General features: G+C 51.6%; 1 protein-coding gene across 1 annotated transcript; it reads left to right on the top strand.

Annotated features, from left to right (window-relative positions):
- The first annotated feature begins 4,185 nt into the window (after positions 1–4,185).
- Positions 4,186–17,829, top strand: Fam83a (family with sequence similarity 83, member A). The gene is made up of 4 exons (XM_013032230.1): positions 4,186–4,665; positions 11,147–11,314; positions 13,685–13,809; positions 17,319–17,829. Exons 1-4 carry the CDS (start codon positions 4,186–4,188, stop codon positions 17,827–17,829), a joined length of 1,284 nt encoding a protein of 427 aa, XP_012887684.1.
- Positions 17,830–20,951: the final 3,122 nt, after the last annotated feature.

The following is a 20,951-nucleotide window of genomic DNA, read 5'->3' as shown; positions in this document are numbered from 1 at the left end:
CCCAGGGCCTCATGCATGCAAGGCAAGCGCTCTACCACTGAGCTACCTTCCCAGCCCCTAAATACTGTGTCATTTATATTGCATATATTAGAATTTGTTTATTTATCTTTAGTGATATTGGAATTTGAACTTCAGATCTTGCATATTAGATATAGAATTTATTATTTATTAGCTTGGTGTCAGTGGCTCAGGCCTGTCATCCTAGCTACTCAGGAGGCTGAGATCTGAGGGTTATGGTTGGAAGTCAGCATAGGCAGACAAATCTCTGAGAATCTAATCTCCAGTTAACCAGCAAAAAACCAGAAGTGAAAGCATGGTTTAAATGGTAGAGTGTCAGCCTTTAAAAAAGAAAAAGGAAAAGTTAAGCAATAGCTCAAGGCACTGAATTCAATCCCTACTGCTGGTGTGCACACAGACACACACACAGACACACACACACATGTGCACACAGACACAGACACAGACACACACAGTATTGGGGTTTAAACTCATGACTTTGCACTTGCTAGACATAGAATTTATTTTTTGTTTCTATTATTGATCTACATTGAAAACCATGAGTTGAAATCCATGCATCCCATTCTTTTCTTGTATGAATGTGTGTGTGCGTGCGCGCGCACGCGTGTGCATGCACAAATGCTGGACCTGGGGCTTACATCCTGGGCCTGGGTACTGTATCTGAGCTCTTTTTTTTTTCTTTTTGCCAGCCCTGATCTCCTGCTCAAGGCTAGCACTTTACCACTCGAGCTATAATGCCACTTTTGACTTTTTCTGTGATTCATTGGAGATCAAAGTCTCACAGACTTTCCTGCCCAGGCTGGCTTCAAACCATGATCCTCAGATCTCAGCTTCTGAAGTAGCTAGGATTATAGGAGTGAGCCATTGGCACCAGGCTTCCCAGAAATCTTTTTGCTCAAGGCTAGGGCTCTATCATTTGAGTCACAGCTCCATTTCAGGCTTTCTTGGTAATTAATTGGAGATAAGAGTCTTTCATTTCACAGACTTGTCTTCCAGACTGGCTTTGAACATTGATCCTCAGTTCTCAGCCTTCTGAGTAACTAGGATTACAGGCGTGAGCCACTGGTGCCTGGCCCATTCATTTTTAATGAGTCCACTTTTATTTTCCCCATCTGTATTGCCCAGCCAAAATTGCTACCAGTTGAGAACCATTGCCTTGGTTAAATGGGATTCTTGGGAAGCCCCACCACACCGGGGCTAATAGAGGTCCAGTTTCCCATCCCTTGTCTCATGGCTGGATGGCTTCATGGACAGGTCAGATACACCTCATATGGCCTCCAGAGGAAGCAGGAACCCCAGCTGCTCCATTACCCACAATGCTCACAGCTGAGGCTTCACAGTGCCAACTGTGAAGTTCAACAGCTGGCTAGACTTCCTGGCTCCCGAAGGCAATCCCAGGTGAGGCTGTTTATAACAGCCAGCGGCCCCGGGAAGGGTGATGACACTTCCCAGGGCAGGGCTGCAGAGGAGAGGAGCATCTAAGCAGATGACAAGCACTGACCAGCTAGGTGACTTGGAGAACAGTCACTTCCCCTGTCTGGGATCGTTTTTTCATCAGTCAGCTAAGGGCTTGCCGTTTCTTCAAGAGTCTAGGCTCTGAGTCTAGGCGAGGACTTCTCTTTAATCTCCCTAAAGTGCCCTCAGTGGTTAGCGCTCTGCTCACTGGGAGTGTTTGTTGATCAACTAGTAATGTCTTGTCCTGATGTGCTGTCTGCCTGGAGAACATGGATGGGGGCTGATGAACCATATCCACCCTCCTACCAGGTGTTTGCTGACTGTTTTCAAAGATTCAGTTGCTGTGGCTCAAGTGGTAGAGCACTAGCCTTGAGCTGAAGAGCTCGGGGACAGTGCCCAGGCCCACCCAGAATTCAAGCCCCATGACTGACCAAAAAAAAAAAAAAAGAATAAGAGAAAGAACAGAAGAGGATGCAGATTAGCGCAGAAAGGAGGGAGAAGAAAGCCAGAAGGGATGAGGCTGAGAGCCACGGATGCTTTGGGGAAAGGATTGCCAGGTTGGTCCTCAAGGTTGCAGGGGAGGACAGACAGTGGAACAAAAGAAGGCTTGTCTGAGACTGAGAACTGGATTCCTTCCTTGTCTCTCACGAGAGGCCAGGAATTCCTTTGAAATGGCTTTTCTCTTCTTCGGATTTCTCTGGAAGCATGCTATGGGACCAAGCCACCTGGGCCACAACTCCATGGAGTGTCATGAGGGTCCAGGGCCATTTTCCTCTAAAGAGTAGCTGCACCCTGGGACACATGGGCTCCTGCCGCCTGCTGAGTGATTCGCCGTGTCCACAGGTCTCTGCTTTTGTCCTCTAGTCCCCACTACTCCACCGCCGCCCCTCCCCACCACTCTACCTGCGGCTTGCTGGGCTTCAGGATTGCACTCGGGGAACACTCCAGCGGGCCAGCAGGCTGGGCATGGACATGACCCATGAGCGGCCCTCACCCAGTGCCAAGTGAGCAGTGTCAGATACATTCGCAGCCCATCATGCTTTGGGTAGGCACACTGAGACCAGATCAACCACCATCAAATGGTGGTTGCTGAAGAACAAAGTCCCCGACGTGCCCACAGATGTCCATGGGGCCCAGATGGCCACAACCTAGGCATGTGTAAGTGTGCCCTGCACTGCCATCCTTCCCTTCCTGTGTGACTCCCCGCACCCTTCTCAGCACTTCCTGGAATCACCCTCCAAGACACCTGTGCTCAGAGCCGGAGCGCTCAGCCAGTCCAGATGTTCCGGGCCATGGTCAAGCAACCTTCTGTCTGAAACAGGGACATGGTTCTTCTCTTTGGAGCTTAGATAGTTGACTCACAGCAAGGCCCCCTCCTCCACTAGGCCCAAGACAAGTCCCATGCATTCCTAGGCAGGGAAGCCTCGTCTGACTCCTTTTATATTTGAGGCAGTACCAGGGTTTGAACTCAGGGTCTCATACTTGCAAAGCAGGTGCTCTACCATTTCTTCCATGATTCCAGCCCTTTTTACTGTTATTTTTCAAATAAGGTCTCTTGTTTATCCCCCTGATAGGCCCAGACTTCACCCCTCCTATTCACACTCCCCCTGTAGCTGGGGTGACAGATGTTGACCATCATACCCAGTTATTGGTTGGGATAAGGGTCTCACAATCTTTTTTTTTTTTTGTACTGTCCTGGGACTTGAACTCAGAGCCTGGGCACTGTCCCTGAGCTTCTTTTTGTTCAAGGCTAGCATGCTACCACTTGAGCCACAGCACCCTGTCTGGCTTTTTCTGTTTGTGTGGTATGGAGGAGTCGAGCCGAGAGCTTCATGCGAGCTAGGCAAACACCCTACCACCAAGCCACATTCCCAGCCGTCTCACAATCTCTTTTGCCTAGCTGTCCTCAAATCTCAAACCTCCAAACCCTCTGCCTCCCAAGTAGCTGGGTTACAGGAGTGAGCCACACTATACCAGCTGACCTCTTAACTCTTTGTCCAGACTATACTCTTAAGCAGCTCTGTTGAGAGGATGGCCCTACAAGTGGGAACTCTGCAAGCTGTGTCAATCAAACATTCACAAACACGGGACAGAGAGGGGACAGGACAGGGAGGGGTGTGGACCTGGGGCACGTTATAAAGCAAGGAGGTGAACAGTTCTTCCAGGCCTGCTCGCTGCCTGCCTCCTCCCACTGTTCATTGTACCACAGTGTCCCTCCTCCCTATCACCCCCCTCCTTCTTGGGAAAAGTCTTGTCTCTAAATCCACCGACAGAAGGGGATGAGACCCACAGACGGTCTTCCCAGGGCCTGTGCAAGTCCTGGGCTGGTGCGCTGGGGGAGGCTCCCTACTGTAACAAAGGCCGGTGGAGCTCTAGGCCTGTGGATTGTGCAACCCAGCAAGTGGGGAAAGCCAGCTGGGGCTGCGGCTGGGCTGGAGGAGAGGAAATATCCCATGGCTGACTGTGCCAAGGCGGTGACGGAGCCAGCCCTCATGCCTGCAGGCAGGGCGGCGGCGCTCTGAGATAAGCCAGCCCCTCAGCTGCAGGTGAGAATTGTTCAAGAGAGTGGTAAATCTTCTCTCCAGCTGGAAGGAGCCGGGCCAGTCCAGGGGACCAGGGGGCTGGGAGCCCCACTTCTCTGTGGGCTCCCCACATCCAGGGTAAGACCCCCAAGTACTGACGTCTCCTGTCACTCCCAGAGAACAGGGCAGCATGAGCCGATCAAGGCATGTGGGCAAGATCCGGAAGCGTCTAGAAGATGTCAAGAACCAGTGGGTCCGGCCAGCCAGGGCTGACTTCAGTGACAATGAGAGTGCTCGGCTGGCCACAGACGCACTCCTGGACGGGGGTCCCGAGGCCTACGGGCGGGCACTCAGCCAGGAAGGGGAAATAGACTTCCTGTCCTCCGTGGAGGCCCAGTACATCCAAGCCCAGGCCAAGGAGCCCCCCAGGGCCCCAGATCCTACAGGAGGAGCTGAGGCAGGCCCCAGGGGCCTGGACACCTGCTCCCTGCAGTCCGGTACCTACTTCCCTGCGGCCTCCGAGGGCAGCCAGCCAGCCCTGCTGCACAGCTGGGCCTCAGCCCAGAAGCCCTACAAGAAGGAAAAGTCCAGCGCTACTGTGTACTTCCAGACAGACAAACACAACAACATCAGAGACCTGATCCGCCGCTGCATCGCTCGGAGCAGCCAGGTAGGGGTGACGGAGCCCAGGCCCCCTGAGTCGGGGCTGGGGTGGAACCACAGAGCAGGGGAGATGGGATTTAGGAAGGAGTCTGGGGCTCTGCCCTGGATCCCTGATCTCCTGGTCCTCCTGGGTTCCAGGCCATCTCCTTCCAGTCTTGCCTGGCCCTTCTCTTCTATCTAGATCCAGCAAAGCCCTTTTTCCTATGCTACAAGTCTCAAACTGGCCGCTTCCCAGCTTACAGCCCTCTGTGCCTCCACTTGCCATGTGGGAAAAGCAAAACCCTTCACCTACTCCCAGCTCCCAGCTCCCCTCCTTCCTGCCATGTGTCTGCAGATCATCCACCTGCCCAGCGCTCAGATCTTCCCATGTTCTGTTCCTTTCATCCGGCTAATGCTACTCCTCCCAGCCCAAGTGCCCACCTCCGAGGGCCATTCCAACGAGAAGCCTTCCTGTCCTCTCACCTCTGTTTAAGGTAATCTGTCAGAGAAGTGACACTAAGGCACTGAAATCAGGCTAGGAGCCAGGCAGAAGGTAGACTCGGCACCCCAGGAGGAATCCATTTCCCTGTTTGTTGTTTGTGCTGGTACTGAGGCTTGAACTCAGGGCCTTAAAATCTTGCGTGACTTTTTTATTAAGGCTGGCTGGTGCTCTACCACTTGAGCCATACCTCTAGTTCCCTTTTTTTCAGCTCTGGAAGTGAACCCAGAACCTCCTTTTCCCCTTTATCACCTGGGCCACACTCCTAGCCCAGGATCCGCATCCTTTATTACTTTGTTTGTATGTTTATTACAGGGCCTTAGCACTCTGCCCCTTAGCTTTTTGTTGGTGGTAGTGGTTGTGATTGTTGTGGGGCTTGAACTCTGGGACTGGGTGTGTCTCTAAGCTCCTTTTGTTCCAGGCTAGTGCTCTATCGTTTGAGCCACAGTGCCACTTCAGACTTTCTGTGATTAATTGGAGATAAGAGTCTCACAAACTTTCCTGCTCAGGCTTAGAACCACAATCCTCAGATCTCAGTAACTAGATCTCAGATCCGAGTAACTAGGATTATAGATATGAGCCACCAGTACCTGGCATCCCTGAGCCTTTTTTTTTTTTTTGCTCAAGGCTAGCACTCTACCACATTAAGCCAAGGCTCCATTTCTGGTTTTTAAGAGGTTAATTGGAGATAATGGTTACAAATGTTTTCCTGCCCAGGTTGGCTTTGAACCATGATCCTCAGCCTCCTGAGTAGTTAAGATTACAGACATGAGCCACCAGCACCTGGCCCCTTAGCTGTTTTCCTCAAGGCTGGTACTCTACCACTTGAGCCATACCCCTACTTCTAGCCTTTTGGTGGTTAATTAGAGATACGAGTCTCTTGGATTTGTCTGCCCAGGCTCAAATCTCAGTCTCTTGAGTGGCTAGGATCACAGATGTGAGCCAGTGGCTCCTGGCAGGATTGACAATTTAATAAGGGACTTTGGAAGGTCAACAGTCCTCTGGGACCAGTGTCTGGCTAATAGAATTGAAGACACTGTGGCAGCCCTGCCAGGCATCCTCCCAGGGTCTCTGTGTACCGGGTCTTGGCTGGCCACCAGGCCCGCTGGGGATCAGATGGAAGTCTCCCTCTCTCTATGTGCAGGTGACTGCTCAGCTCAGGGCTGAGGATGGTCAGGAGTAGCAGGGGAGGGGCGATGGCCTCCAAGGACAGACATTGGCCCTCTCTGTACAGCTGGACAGACTTGCCATCTACCTATAAAGTTTAATACTTGTCTTCTTTGGTGTCATTGAGACCATTTAGTTTGTTATACTCAAAAGCCCTACGAGGACAGGCAGTTATTTAAGCTCATTTGGCACTAGGGCCCAGTCTCTCCTTATCCCAGAGTCGATACTTAAGGTTCTGGAAAGAGCCACGGTGGGTGGCCAGGAGGCTGTATGTGGAGGGAAAGGGAGGGAGCGGAGTGCTGGGAAATGAAGTGGAAGCTGGGGCTGGGTGGAGTGCTTGTATAGCTGGGCAGCACAGAGCAGTGCTTCATGTCTCCTGCCAGGCGGCCCCAGTGTTTGATAGATGGTCCAGGCAGGCAGTCTGGAGCCTAGGCTGCTTGCAGCTGTCAGGGCCACCCTGGGTAAGACCCCGATTTCCCAAGGCCCAGCTGTCCCCAGGCTGGACTGAGGTCCCTTCTGTTTCCCCAGGCCTGACCTCCCCTTGTGATACCCTGAGCTCTCTAAGGGGTGGAGTGGACCCCCCTGGGCCTGGGGGAGGGGGACACCCCATCCCAAAGCCATCTCAGAGCCTAGGAAGCCCAAGCTCCTGGCAGAGTCAGTCCCCTTTCCTTACTTCCCACTTTCAAGGTTCCCCTTGGGCTGGGAAGGTGGTTTAGTGGTAGAGTGCTGGCCTAGCATGCATGGAGCCCTGGGTTCGATTCCTCACTACCACCTAAACAGAATAAGCCTGGTGCTGTGGCTCAAGTTGTAGAGTGCTTACCTTGAGCAAAAGAAGCTCAGGGACAGTGTCTAGGCCCTGAGTTCAAGCCCCAGTACTGGCAAAAAGAAAGAAAGAAAGAAAGAGAGAGAGAAAGAAGAAAGAAAAGGTTCCCCTCCTCCTCCTCCATATTCCAGGGCCCACTCGGGCCTTCGAAGCAACACAGCACGTTACAACACTTCCAACCTGAACCTTTCACCTCAAAGGAAGTTTTCCACCTCTTCCTGGCAAGTAGAAGGAAGAGCTGGCACCGCTGGCTCTGGGCTGAGGTCGCCTTTTTGGGTGATTCCCCTCTTCCTGGGCCCTAGAAGAATCCACCTGCAGGCTGAGTTTGTGTGATGTCCCTGTGACAGGCACGCACACATGCACAGGAATGGATGCCTGTTTCCATGGCAACAGCAGCCACAGGTTGCCCTTCGAAGCAGATGGACAGAGGAGGAGGAAAGGTGGAAGGAGATCAGGCCTGACGTCTCCCCTTGAGAGAAGAAGGGAGGCAGCGGAAGCAGCTCTCTGTGCCTGGGAAGGGTGGTGACTAAGGCAGGCTTCTCAGAGCAGGTGGCCTGAGTCCAGTCAAGGCTGAGTAAGAGTTTGCCCCGCAGGGAAGGAAGGGAAAGGATTCCAGGCAGAGAGAAGCTCAGGGGGTGGGAAGGAGGTGGAAGAAGTATCTGTGTCTCAGAAGAGGGGGAAATTCTGTTACCACCCAACAGGACCAGAGCTGGGGGAGAGATGTGGACAGGGATGGGGGCTCTGGCACAGGTGCAGCTGTGCTATGTCTTTGTGTGCGTGTGTGTGTGTGTGTGTGTGTGTGTGTGTGTGTGGATCATGGGGCTTGAACTCTGGGCCTGGGCACTGTCCCTGAGTCTTCAGCTCAAGGCGAGCGCTCTACCACTTGAGCCACAGCACCACTTCTGGTTTTCTGGGGTTAATTGGAGATAAGAGTCTCATGGATGTTCCTGCCCAGACTGGCTTTGAACCTCAGTCCTCAGATCTCAGCCTCTTGAGTGGCTAGGATTACAGGCGTGAGCCACCAGCGCTCAGCTGTGCTGTCTTTTTTTTTAATTTTTATTTTATTGTAAAGATGTTGTACAGAGGGGTTACAGTTACATGAGTGAGTAAGGAAACGAATATATTTCTTGTTGAGCGTTGTTACCACTTCTCTTGTTGTTTTCCCACTATCCCTTCCCTCCCCCTCCTCACTCACTCCCCCTCCCCCTCCCCATACTGTATCTTATACATGGGGCAGCAGGTGTTAAGTTGGGTCGATAAACCTGCTGGCAGTTCTGTGAGGCTCTGACATTGTGTGCTTGGTTTTGTTTTTGTATGTGTGCCAGTACTGGAGCTTGAACTCAGGGCCTAGACATTATCCATTAGACTTTTTGTTCAAAGCTGGCACTTTACCACTTAAGCCATGGCTTCACTCCTAGCTTTTTGGTGGTTAATTGGAGATAAGAGTCTCCTGGATTTTCCTGCCAAGGCTAGCTTCCAATGGCGATCCTCAGATCTCAGCCTCCTGAGCAGGTAGGATTATAGTTCTGAGCCACCAGCGCTTAGCTAAGGCTTTGCCCTTTAGAACCCACTGTCCACAGGAGGCCAGATTGCCTTTGCCCAGCCAGCCCCTTGCAGCAGATTAAGGCTGGAGACAGAAGACAAATTGGCCTCCATTAAGGCAGGTATCACAGAGATCAGCAGGAATGTAGAACAAGCTGGGTGGTTCGAGCCTGTCATCCTAGCTACTCAGGAGGCTGAGATCTGAGGATTGTGGTTTAAAGCCAGCCCAGTCAGGAAAGTTCATGAGACTCTTATCTCCAATTAACCACCAGAAAAGCAGAAGTAGAGCTGTGGCCTAAAGTGGTAGAGCACTGGCATTGAACAAAAGAGTTCAGGGACAGCGCCCAGGCCCTGAGTTCAAGCCTCCAAACAGAGCAGAAAGACAAAGGAAAAAGAGGGGAAGGTGGCTCAGTGGTAGAGTGCTTGCCTTGCATGCATGAAGCCCTGGGTTCGATTCATCAGTACCACATAAGCAGAAAAAGCTGGAAGAGGTGCTGTGGCTCAAGTGGTAGAGTGCTAGCCTTGAGCAAATGAAGCTCAGGGACAGTGCCCAGGTCCCAAGTTCAAGCCCCAGGACTGGCAAAAAAAAAAGAAAGAAAGTAAAACAAGAGGGCTGATGTCTCTACTTGATGATAGAGCATCTGCTTAGCTTGTGTGAGACTGTGGGTTCCTAGCAACACACACACACACACACACACACAAACACACACACACATACAAACACACACACACAAACACACATACACACACACACACATGCACGAAATACAGGTCTTTTCACTAGCCCTGTTATTTTTTGTTACCATGTAACGGGTTGACTACTGATACTCTGAAGTGGCAAAGCTCTCCATTTCTTCACTTTTAGTTCCTCAGATGGCAGCTAGCAATAGTTATAATTCATATTAACAGGAAGTGGCGCTGTGGCTCAAGTGGTAGAGTGCTCACCTTGAGCTGAAGAGCTGAGGGACAGCGCCCAGACCCAGAATTCAAGCCCCGTGACTGACCAAAAAACAAAAAAACATAATTCACATTAACAGAAGCTTTTTGAGACTGTCCATGATTTTTGAAGTGTTCTTTTAGCATATGTTACTTGTACAGGGCAAGGTGTCATCATGACATTTCCATACATCCATATATCCATATCCCGATCCAAGTTACCCCTCCAACTCTCCCTCCCCCTCCTCCTCCTTCTAGAGCAATCTCATCCCTGTTTCCACACACGTGTATAAAGTACTCTGATCACAGTCATCCTCTCTGTTGGTCCTCCCCCACCCCTCTGGTACCTGTTCCCCAACACAACCTGTTTACTTTCCTCTCATTCTTCTTTTTCATTGCGCAGAGGTGTTGCCACCGCAGTGCACACGTGCATTTATTATAGTTCAGTCAGATTAAGGTGATCTATGAGATTGCCAGTAGTTTTTGTGTTAGTTGGTTGTAGAGCTTGAATCAGGGCTTGGGCGCTGTCCCTGAGCTCTTTCTCCCTGCCTCCCCCACCAAGGTTAGGGCTCTACCACTTTAGAACACAGCGCCACTTCTGGTTTTTGAGTGGTTAATTGGAAATAAGAGTCTCATGGGGACTTTTCTGCCTGGGCTAGCTTCGAACCATGATGTAATCCTAGGGTTACAGATGTGAGCCATCAGCGCCCAGCTTTGCCAATAGTTTTTTTTTTTTTTCAGTGTGTGTGTGTGTGTGTGTGTGTGTTAAGAGTGTTAGGTATTTGGGGGCCCTCCCTGGATAGCGCTGGTATCTGACTGATCCTCACCTGAACCACGCGCCCACCCTACCCCGTCCCTCTTGTTCAGACCCATGGAGAACAGGCACACACATTCACTCTCTTCATTCTTCTCTCTCTAGAGAGAGAGAGAAGCCTTTGCTGGGTATCCAGTGTTTCCTTGGGAAGTCTGTTCCCTCCGCTGGTTTCTTCTATAACAGATCACACAGTGACTGCTGAGTAAGCAGGACTTCTCCAACCCACTGAGCTACTTTATATCTGGTTTAGGAACACGTGAACACAGGGAGGGAGGCATAGCTCAGTTAGTAAAATGCCAGCCCATGAGTGAAAGCATAAGGTACCAAGTTCAAATCCCAGTCGGGGACCTTAAAGAAGAAAAAAAAACACTTGAAAATGAGTGACCCTGGCAGGCCTAGCTCCTCAGAGCTGAGAATCCTGACTATTTTTCTTTCCTCTCTGCTTGTTCTGTCCCCCTCTCTGCTCTTTCTTTAGCCTTTCTCCATTGCCCCCTGCCCTCCAACAGTGAGCCGACAGACAAAGCAGATGTACAGGGGCTGGATGGGTGGCATCAGAACCAGAGCCAAAGACCCCCTACTGCAGTTCTTCCTGTCCCTTCCTGGAGCTCTCTCCATCGTCCCCTCCGCTGCCCGACCTCCCCTCCCGCTCTGACTTCAGAAGTTTGGCTAACGGCAGTCAGCGTGTAGCTCTGACTTCTTTGGTAACGGGGCCTTCTGCTCTGACCCAGGTCCTGGCCATCCTGATGGATGTGTTCACGGATGTGGAGATCTTCTGTGACATTCTAGAGGCTTCCAACAAGCGCGGGGTATTCGTCTGTGTGCTGCTGGATCAGGCAGGTGTGCAGCTCTTCCAGGAGATGTGTGACAAAGTGCAGATCTCTGACAGACACCTCAAGGTAGGGGAGTAATGACAGTCTGAAGGGTATTTGGTATCAGTCAGGATAAGAGAGGTGATGCTGTGGTAACAAATGCCCCATCTCAATGTGCTGTACAATAATGGATTCTTTTCTGCTCAATGTCCTGTGTAGATTACAGAGCTGTCCTCCACCCAGCCGCACCGTAAGGAACACACAGCCTCCAACACAGCAGTGACAGGGCGAGAGGGGGCTGTCAGATTCCAGTGTGCCCATCTGCCATTGGCCTGCGGGGACGTGTACGGGCACAGGGGTTATCTAATGAGCAGCAATCTGCCACAGACTCCTTTCCTCCTCTCAGCAGCGATGTGCCTCACTGGGCAGGCTGCCTGCTGGATCCTTAGGACACGTATTTCCAACTCTGGTCCCAGGGAAGTTGATGTTGTCAGAACTAACAGAACTCCCTATTTCTACTCCTGGAAGAGAGATAAGATTTTAATTAGACACACAGAGTTGATTGAGGGTAGCTAATTCAAGGTTCTGTGTGTGTGTGTGTGTGTGTGTGTGTGTGTGTGTGTGTGTGTGTGATGAGAGAGAGAGAGAGAGAGAGAGAGAGAGAGAGAGAGAGAGAGAATGTGTGTGCGTGCACTACTCCTGGTCCTGGGGCTTGAACTCAGGTCCTATGTGTTTGTCCCTCAGCTTCTTTTGCTCAAGTCTAGCACGCTACCAGCTAACCCACAGCTTCACTTCTGGCTTTTTTTAAGGGGTGTGTGTGTGTGTGTGTTTAATTGCAGAGAAGAATCATGGATTTTCCTGCCCACGCTGGCTTCGATCTACCATCCACAGGGCTCAACCTCCCGAGTAGCTAGGATTGCAGGCGTGAGCACCGCACCTGCCGTGCTCATTCAAGATCTTGTGTAGACTCAGCCAATCAGCTGATGGTCCCTGTAGGTCCATTTCTGGTAGCCCCTCCCACCCAAGGATGAAGTCTCCTCTGTCCCTCGCTCCCTGTGCTGACCTAGGCCTCCCTCCCAGTGCCACAGGCCTCAGCCCTGCTGGCTGTCTGCGTCTGCCTGACATGCACTGGGCCTCATCTTCTTGGCAGGAGACCATGGAAACAGATCAAGAACTCCAGCCACCCCTGACTGTCATCTGCTCACCACAGGGCACTGGACCCCACAGTAGTCCTCCTCCCTTAGCTTAAAGCCTGAGACAGATCCCCTTCACCTGCCTTGTGCTTCATTGGCCTTCAGTGGGGTCTGTTGAAGACTGGGAAGGGAGACTGCTAGGGCGATGAGGGAGGAATAGAACCAGGATTTGGGCCACGGTCACACCTTCCCATAGGACAACCCAGTGCCCTAGGGATGTTGACAGAACTGTCCCCTCTGGCTACTCTGGGCCATTCCTCTGCCCAGCTGGGTGACCGTCTTTCATAAAGCCTGGGCAGGGTGGGGCTTGTCCTTAAGTAAGTGACAGGCTTCTTGTGGTCCATGCATGTGTGGCTAGGGGCTTCATGGACATTCAGTCCTTGCCCCGTGTGTGTGTGTGTGTGTGTGTGTGTGTGTGTGTGTGTGTGTTTGTGTGTGGGGGGGATTTGAGTTTGGCCTCTTTTCCTTTTTCTTCACTGCCAGCCAATGGCAGGACAATGAAGAAAATTTAGAAAATTAAGTCAGAGAGAAATATAAATAGCCTACGATCGCACGAGGCAGAGATCACAAGTTCACATCTTGATTAATATCTTTGTGGACTTTTTCCAAAGACAAATCATCTTAGATCAGGCAACTAGGTCAGGATGTCATACCACAGGTGGCTTATAAAAAGTGGAATTTTAGCCAGGCACCAGTGGCTCACGCCTGTAATCCAAGCTACTCAGGAAGCTGAGATCTGAAGATTGCACTTCAAAGCCAGCCTGGGCAGGAAAGTCACTGAAACCCTTATCTCTAATTAATCACCACAGAAAACCTGAAGTGGTGCTGCAGCTCAAAGTGGTAGAGAACTAAGCCTTGAGCAAAAAAGCTCAGGGACAGTGCCCAGGCCCTGAGTTCAAGTCCCTCCACCAACAAAAACAAACAAACAAACAAAAACACTACGGAATTCGTTTTTCCCAGCTGTAGGAGATCCGCAGGGAACTTGTTCATAAGTGGCTGTGTTCTGACTGCATCCTCACGGGCCGGTGCCGGAGAGCTGCAGAGAACTCTCAGCTCTCAGTTCTCCAGGACCCATCATCACACAAGGCCACTAATCTTCCTTAGGGCTTCCCCTCAGGACCTAGTCATCTCCCTAAAGCCCTGGCCTTCAATGCAATCATATTGAGATTTTCAGTGGAGAGGAATGCATATTCAGTCTCTAGCCAAAATGCGCGCAGGTGAAGCCTTGCTTAGTAAATGACCCCCTTGACTTTGCTTCCAACAGAATATTTCTATCCGGAGTGTGGAAGGGGAGGTGTACTGTGCCAAATCAGGCAGGAAATTCTCAGGCCAAATTCAGGAGAAGTTCATCATTTCAGACTGGAGATACGTTCTGTCTGGATCATACAGGTGAGCTCCTATAGGTGTCTCCTACTGAAGCTTTATGAAGGCTAAGGGCTGAGTGAGATACCGACCAGCCGCATTGCAAAGAAATGAGAAAATGGAATCACTGGACGAAAGAGCCAAAAATTAAGGGAATTTAGGATCCAGAGCAGGTGGCTTTGAGCTCCATCCCTTCAGCTGTCCCCAAATACATTGCACTTTAAAACCATCTGGAGGGGCTGGGAAGGTGGCTCAGTGGTAGAGTGCTTGCCTTGCATGCATGAGGCCCTGGGTTCCATTCCTCAGCACCACATAAGCAGAAAAAGTTGGAAGTGGTGCTATGGCTCAGGTGGTAGAGCACTAGCCTTGAGCTGAAAACAAAACAAAATCCGGACTTCAATCTTGGCAGGCACTGATGGCTCACACCTGTAATCCTAGCTCTCAGATCTGAGAACGGTGGTTCAAACCCAGCCAGGTTAGGAAAGTAAATGAGATTCTTATCTCCAATTAACTGCCAAAAATAATGCCAGAAATGGAGCTGTGGATCAAGGTGGTAGAGTACTAGACTTGAGCAAAGAACCTCAGGGACAGCACCCAGGCCCTGACTTCAAGCCCCAGGACTAGCAGATAGATAGATAGAAAGAGCAAGCTAGAGAGAGAGAGAGAGAGAAATAGATTCTTTCCCAGAAACTTTCAGTTCTAAGACCCTGCGCCAACATCATCAATGAGGCTGCGAAGTTTTGAGCAATACCACACTTCCCAGCATCCACAGTGTATTACAGCTGTTGCCTCCAGGGAAAGCGAGAGGGCGAACCCAGGCTCCCTGTCAACAGCTGTCACTTGGAAATGTGCTATGATGATGAGTGGAAAGATAAAACGCAGGGAAACTAGTTTCTGTCACCTGCGTGCATGGTGACAACTGGTGAGGGCCCTGCAGGGTCTGAGAGATTTTGAGTGAAAGGTGGAGGTGGAGGGTGGAGGACCAAAACATAATTCCAAAAAGTATATTTATTGCCCTGAATCAAAGTCAGAGGAGCATAAAAGCAAAAACATGCCATGCACAGGCATGCCTAGTGTGGAGGGGGGGGATTGGAGGATGGAGGGGAGCAAGCAGGGAATAAGAGAGGTCATGCAGGGACCTAAGAAGTTGCCAGGGCATCTTTAGACTTGTTTTGTTAAAGCAAAACACACACCAAGGATCCCTAACAGCAGAGTGAGCCTCGCCTCCCTCCCTAACACCTGGCTTAGCTACAGGGGCTCCCATCTCTGGACCTGTTGGTGCTTCTGGAAGGGAGAAGTTGAAACAAAGCTTCCTTGTTCCCAGGATTATCCTGGCATGTGTGGGCCCGCGCAGCCCCACGGAGCAGCAGCAGCGCACTTACCCCCAGGGCGGGGGCCAGGCCAGGCGGGCCTGGCACTGAAGCTGGGGAGGGCCTGTCCCTCATTTCTGCTCAGCTCAGGCAATGCCCCTCCCCTTGTCACCCCAGTCCTCTCAGGCCAGCCATTCTCCCCCACAGGGCACCCCACCCCACCGTTGGCTTACCAAAGGAAGGAGCCAGGAATTTCTAGGCATCTCCTCTCCGCAGAGCTGTGTGCACCGTCACTGCATTTTCAGGAGTCTGAGATGAGAATGAAAAGAATTCACTGAAATTGGAATCATTACACACACACACACACACACACACACACACACGCTTTAAGAATGTTGTGGGCATTCTAGATCTCTAAATGGACCCCACAGCCTGCCCTGGGGTGTGCTTCAGTGTATGTCTGGGCCACGTTTTTGCAGCCCCCTAACGGTGGCAGGGAGCAGGGGTCCCGTTGGGAAGGGGAGCTGCTAACCACGCTGCTTGGTGACTTCTCAGTGCAGAGTGGACTCCGCACATAGTCAGTCCCTTCCTGCCCCCTTGGACCTTGCAAAGACCCCGGATCTGCACACCCTGCAGGAGCCTTGAGACCCACACTCACTGTAGTGATCAGTTATTCACCTGCAAACACATCAGAGCTTCACACTGTCATCTATAGAGATGTTACTAGAAAGTCATGCAGCTAAGATTCTTTTGTCCCGTGAGAGACAAAATTGAGCAAGAAATGAAATGTAGTGAAAATTACCCCCCACACACACCCGCACCAGTCCTCGGGCTTGAACTCAGGGCCTAGATGCTATCTATCCTTGAGCTTCTTTGGCTCAAGGCTAGTGTTCTACCACTTGAGCCACAATTCCACTTCCAGCCTTTTTATTTGTTTGTGGCTAATCAGAGATAAGAATCTACTGGACTTTCCCCATCCCTGACCCCACCGCTGGCTTGGAATTCCAATTTCCTGAGTAGCAAAAATTACAGGTATGAACCACTAGTACCTGGCTTTGAAAATGATTTTTTTTTTCATTGTGGGGTCTGAACTCTGGGCCTGGGCGCTGTCCCTCAGCTCTTCAGCTCAAGGCTAGCGCTCTACCACTTGAGCCACAGTGCCACTTCTGGTTTCCTAGTAGTTTATTGGAGATAAGAGTTTCACTGATTTTCCTGCCCAAGCTGGCTTTGAACCATAATCCTCAGATCTCAGCCTCCTGAGTAGCTAGGATTACAGGTGTAAACCATCGATGCCCAGCAAAAATTATTTTTTTAAGTTTATTAAAGTGAAAATAAGGGAGCCGCGGGTTTGAGTCAGGCCGTGGGACCCCGATGCTTTGTTGGGATGAATTTTATTCAGGCCGGAGGTCGATCCTTCATTTGATGTGAACACTCACGAGCAAGTTGATTGACTGGTGTACCAGATGTGCATCTGTGCCGCCCCTCATAAGAGACAGACCTTAGGTCCTGTACCTCACGGCACACCATAGCGCCCAGAGGCCCTGCAGGGTCCTTGTTGTTGTCTTCTGTGTCTGTGCAGTGTGTAGGGAGAGGAGGGGAGGGGTCTGCTTGCCAGATGAACCCCCTGGCAGGCCCTGGCTTCAGCTCCTCTGTTCCTAGTCATCTTACCAGCATGTTAATGAGCCCCGTTAGGTGGGATTTATTTGATTGCTATTTGCTGATCTGGGGACTGTCAGGAAAGGGGCTCTTGAGGGCAGATCCGTGTCTGTTGCCCTGGCAACCAGAAACCTCATGCTTGCTGCTGCCTCTCCGAGGGAGTGACATAGCCAGCCACGGTTTTCTTGGATTTTTTCCCCCTCTTTTTTGGTGCTTTTCAGGGGCACCAAAAAACGAAAAGCCTGGGCGCTGTCCCTGAGCTTTTTGCTCAAGGCTTGTGCTCTACCACTTGAGCCACAGCTCTACCTCTGACTTTTTAGTGGTGAATTGGAGATGAGTGTCTCACAGACTTTTCTGCCTGGCTAGCTTTGAACCTTGATCCTCAGATCTCAGCCTCTTAGTGGCTAAGACTGCCGGCACAAGCCATCAGCACTGTATGAGCCAGGGTTTCAACCCCCAGGGGGTTGAAACTAGGGGGAGGTGGGATTATAGTGGGTCAGTAGTGGGGGGAACCCCTCTTCCCTGCCCACTTCTCTCCTTACCCCTTCCCTGTCTTCTCTTTCTCTTCAGCTTCTCCTGGCTCTGTGGACACGTGCACCGGAACATCCTCTCCAAGTTCACGGGCCAGGCGGTGGAGCTGTTTGACGAGGAGTTCTGTCACCTCTACGCCTCCTCCAAACCCCTGATGGGCCTGAAGTCCCCCCGGCTAGTGGCACCCCTCCAGCCCAGCACCCCCAACGGCCGCCTCAGCGGCAGCAGCTGCTCTGCCAGTGAGCACACATCCTCCAATCCCTTGAGCAACTCCTCCACAGGCAGCAACCCCCACAACCAGAGTCTGTCCACGTCCTCAGGGCCGGGAAGCCCCCAGACCCCAAACCCCCCAGCAGCCCCCAGGTTTCAGCCCTACCACAGCCCCTGGAGAGCTCCGGCCACCCAGGCCCCCTTCTCCCCCAGCCCGCCCGCCATCTACAGCAACCTCAAGGCCTACAGGCCCACCCGGCTGCAGCTGGAGCAGTTTGGCCTGGTGCCCAGGGCGACCCACACCTGGAGGCCTTTTCTACAGGTCTCCCCTCATTTCTGAAGGGGCTCGGCCCAGGGCCAGGAGTCGAGTTTCTGGCCTCACCCTAATGACTAATTGCATTGAATGGGGCTACAGGTTGAGACCATCTACTTGTCAACCCCCACCAGTCCCCGAGTTTCTGTCTCTGGTTTGGCCTTTGTAGCCCATTCCAGAAGGTTCCAGGGAAGTAGAGGACAAGATAGTGCTACCAGAACCCCTATCTTCTTCCCTAGATCACCCAGAGCTTCGATGATAATGGGCCCTGAGGCTCTATCTTATAATAAGAAGGGGCAGAAGCACCCCACCCCCCACCACCACATTTTACCCATGGTAGACTGAGGTCTGGGATGTAACTGAAGGACAGTCAACGGCTGCTTCCTAGTGCCCAGGAATGGCGCTCTCCCCAGACAGCCCGATAGGAAGGATTCAGGAGAGAATGTGGGAACGTTCTGGATGGTTCTACAAGAAGTTCTTTTCCCCTGAAAATGCTAACACTTGGCTTTCTCTGGACCCAGTGAATCAGGGAGCCTGTCCTTAAGTTATGTGAAGCTACTGGAAGCTGGTCAACAGAATGGGGTGAGCTGAGGAGTTTAGAGGTTCTACTTGGACATGTCAGTTTAACAGAATCAGATTCTTGCTTCAGCGAGCCATGGACTAGACCAGAGGCCCTTGGACCTGGTCTCTCCATCAGAGCCTGAGTTATTAGGGTCTGGGAATGATCCTACTGCAAGGCCCAGGGCAGCCTTCACAACTAGGAAGAGTTCATCTGCCTCCAGTTCCGGGGCCTCCATCTGGCATGTCCCCCCCCCCCACCAGCAGGAGTGAATGTGGAACCCTCAAGCCCTGTCTCTCATTCATTCCCCACACACACAGCCAAGGTGACAGCCAGAGGAGTGGCAGGCAGTGAGCTAGGCTCTGGGCTGCTCCACCCAGAGATGGTGGCACCAGAGTTCCTCCCGTTACCCACAAGTCATTGCAGCAGACATGTGTGCTGCCTCGCTCTGGCTGCGGAGCCTGGCCTTTGCTGCAGAGGACGCGGAGCCCTCTGTCCTGTGGCCTGAGCTGTGATAGCACCTCCACTCCTCCATTCCCATTTTTCCAATACTCCTGGCAAGGGTGGGGCATCTTGTCTTCTATTTTGTTGTTTAAGTTCTGTTCTTCACTTCACTTTACTTTTTGTTGTTGTTGTTGCTTATTCGTTCCTGACAGTTTAAAACAAAAGAAAACATACAAACAAGAAAAAAATACAAGCCAACTCCTTGGTTCTTGCTGGTTTATGGGGCCCCAGCCCTCAGGCTGCTATTTCTGGCTTACCCTGGGACAGGGTAGAATCACCAGATGCTGTTGAGTGTTCTAAATCGGATTTCACAGTAGCTTGAGAAAGTTGAAGGCAGGGCGAGCTGGCTGGAGTGACAAAAGCTCCCAAACCCTGCATTCTGGGGCCTGTCCTGCCACGGCCTGGGAGCCCTGCCCGGGCCTGGTCACTTCCCACCCGGAGCGTCCCCTCTGTGCCGGACGAGCATCTGGCGCTGTAAGAAGTGCTGTTCTGCCTCTCTCGGGCCCTCAGCAGGGCCGTGGCTGACCAGCTAGGAGGTAGGTGGGTATGGCTCTGGTTGGAGGCCTCAGGGTCAAGGGGAGCCTGGGTGCAGCTTGCCATATGGAAAGAACCTTCTCCATCTGTCCTGGGCCTTCCGTGACCACTGACAACTAAATCCCAACTTCCGCCCTCCTGCGCTGCAATGGACATGTAATAAGAACAAGAACTAATAGGCTGGGAAGGTGGCTCAGTGGTAGAACACTTGCCTTGCATGCCTGAGGCCCTGGGTTCGATTCCTCAGCACCACATAAGCAAAAAGAAAAAAGCCGGAAGTGGCGCTGTGGCTCAAGTGGTAGAGCATTATCCTTGAGCTGAAAAGCTGAAGGACAGTGCCCAGGCCTAGAGTTCAGGCCCCATGACCAGACCCCCCTCCAAAAAAAAAAAAAAAAAGAACAAGAACTAAGCCCAGCACTGGTGCTTCATGCATGCCTGGAATCCTAGTCATTCAGAGACTGAGATCTCAGTATTATGGTTCAAAACCAGCTGGCACAGGAAAATCCACGTGATGCTTCTATCTCTAATAAACTGCCAAAATTCCAGAAGTAGAGCTGTGGCTCAAGTAGTAGAGCCCCAGCCTCAGCCTCAGCACACAAGAAATGAGCATCTATCATTTAAGCCTCTGAGCTGCGGAGCATTTACCTTTGCACCATGGTCCAGATTCTAACCCTTTGGACCTGAGGCTGGGACATACTGACTGGAGGTGACCTTGAGCTTATTTCCCAAACCAGCACTTCCCCCAGGGAATGGTGGTTGTCCTGGCAGTGGGGTGGTAGAAAGCCAGACCAGACCGTGAACAGATTTTAAAAGCTATCCCACCTGGTCCCATGCCATGTTTAATTCCACTCCAGGTTATAATCAGGACCTCCTCTGGCGGAGCTTGCTTGCTGGAGTCTGTCCTTCAAATACAGAGCAACACTCTACAATGGCACCTGAGCACCGCCCATGCTCCCTGCCACACAGCTTTCTGTTTTGGAACCCAAAGTCACCGGGGAGGGACCCACGGTGACACCACTAGAAAGAACAGGAGAAAAGATAGAAGCCAGATGCTAGTGGCTCACACCTGTAATCATAGCTACTCAGGAGGCTGAGATCTGAGGGTCATTGTTCAAAGCCAGCCTGGGCATGGAAATCCCTGAGATTCTTTTTTTTTTTGGGGGGGGGGTCCGGTCATGGGGCCTGAACTCTGGGCCTGGGCACTGTCCCTCAGCTTTTCAGCTCAAGGCTAGCGCTCTACCACTTGAGCCACAGCACCATTTCCGGCTTTTTTCTTTTTTTGCTTATGTGGTGCTGAGGAATCGAACCCAGGGCCTCAGGCATGCAATGCTCTACCACTGAGCCACCTTCCCAGCCCCTATCCCTGAGATTCTTATCTCCAATTAACCATCAGAAAATGGGAAGTGGAGCTATGGTTCAAAATGGTAGAGTGCTAGCTCTGAACAAAAGAGCCCAGGGTCTGAGTTTAAGCTCCACGACCAACACCAAAAAAAAAGGAGAAATGATAAGGTTGTCGTGTCCATGGATAGCAATGGAAGTGCATTCTACCCAT

The sequence above is a fragment of the Dipodomys ordii genome, unplaced genomic scaffold, assembly GCF_000151885.1.
Source record: "Dipodomys ordii isolate 6190 unplaced genomic scaffold, Dord_2.0 Scaffold151, whole genome shotgun sequence".
Classification (NCBI taxonomy): domain Eukaryota; kingdom Metazoa; phylum Chordata; class Mammalia; order Rodentia; family Heteromyidae; genus Dipodomys; species Dipodomys ordii.
This window is presented reverse-complemented; position numbering and strand designations above follow the sequence as displayed.

Excerpts from the sequence above, each read along its gene's own strand:
- Fam83a (XM_013032230.1), top strand. The coding sequence starts at position 4,186 with ATGAGCCGATCAAGGCATGTGGGCAAGATCCGGAAGCGTCTAGAAGAT. Across the intron at positions 11,315-13,684 it reads TCTCTGACAGACACCTCAAG|AATATTTCTATCCGGAGTGT; the intron begins GTAGGGGAGTAA and ends TGCTTCCAACAG. Across the intron at positions 13,810-17,318 it reads GTTCTGTCTGGATCATACAG|CTTCTCCTGGCTCTGTGGAC; the intron begins GTGAGCTCCTAT and ends CTTTCTCTTCAG.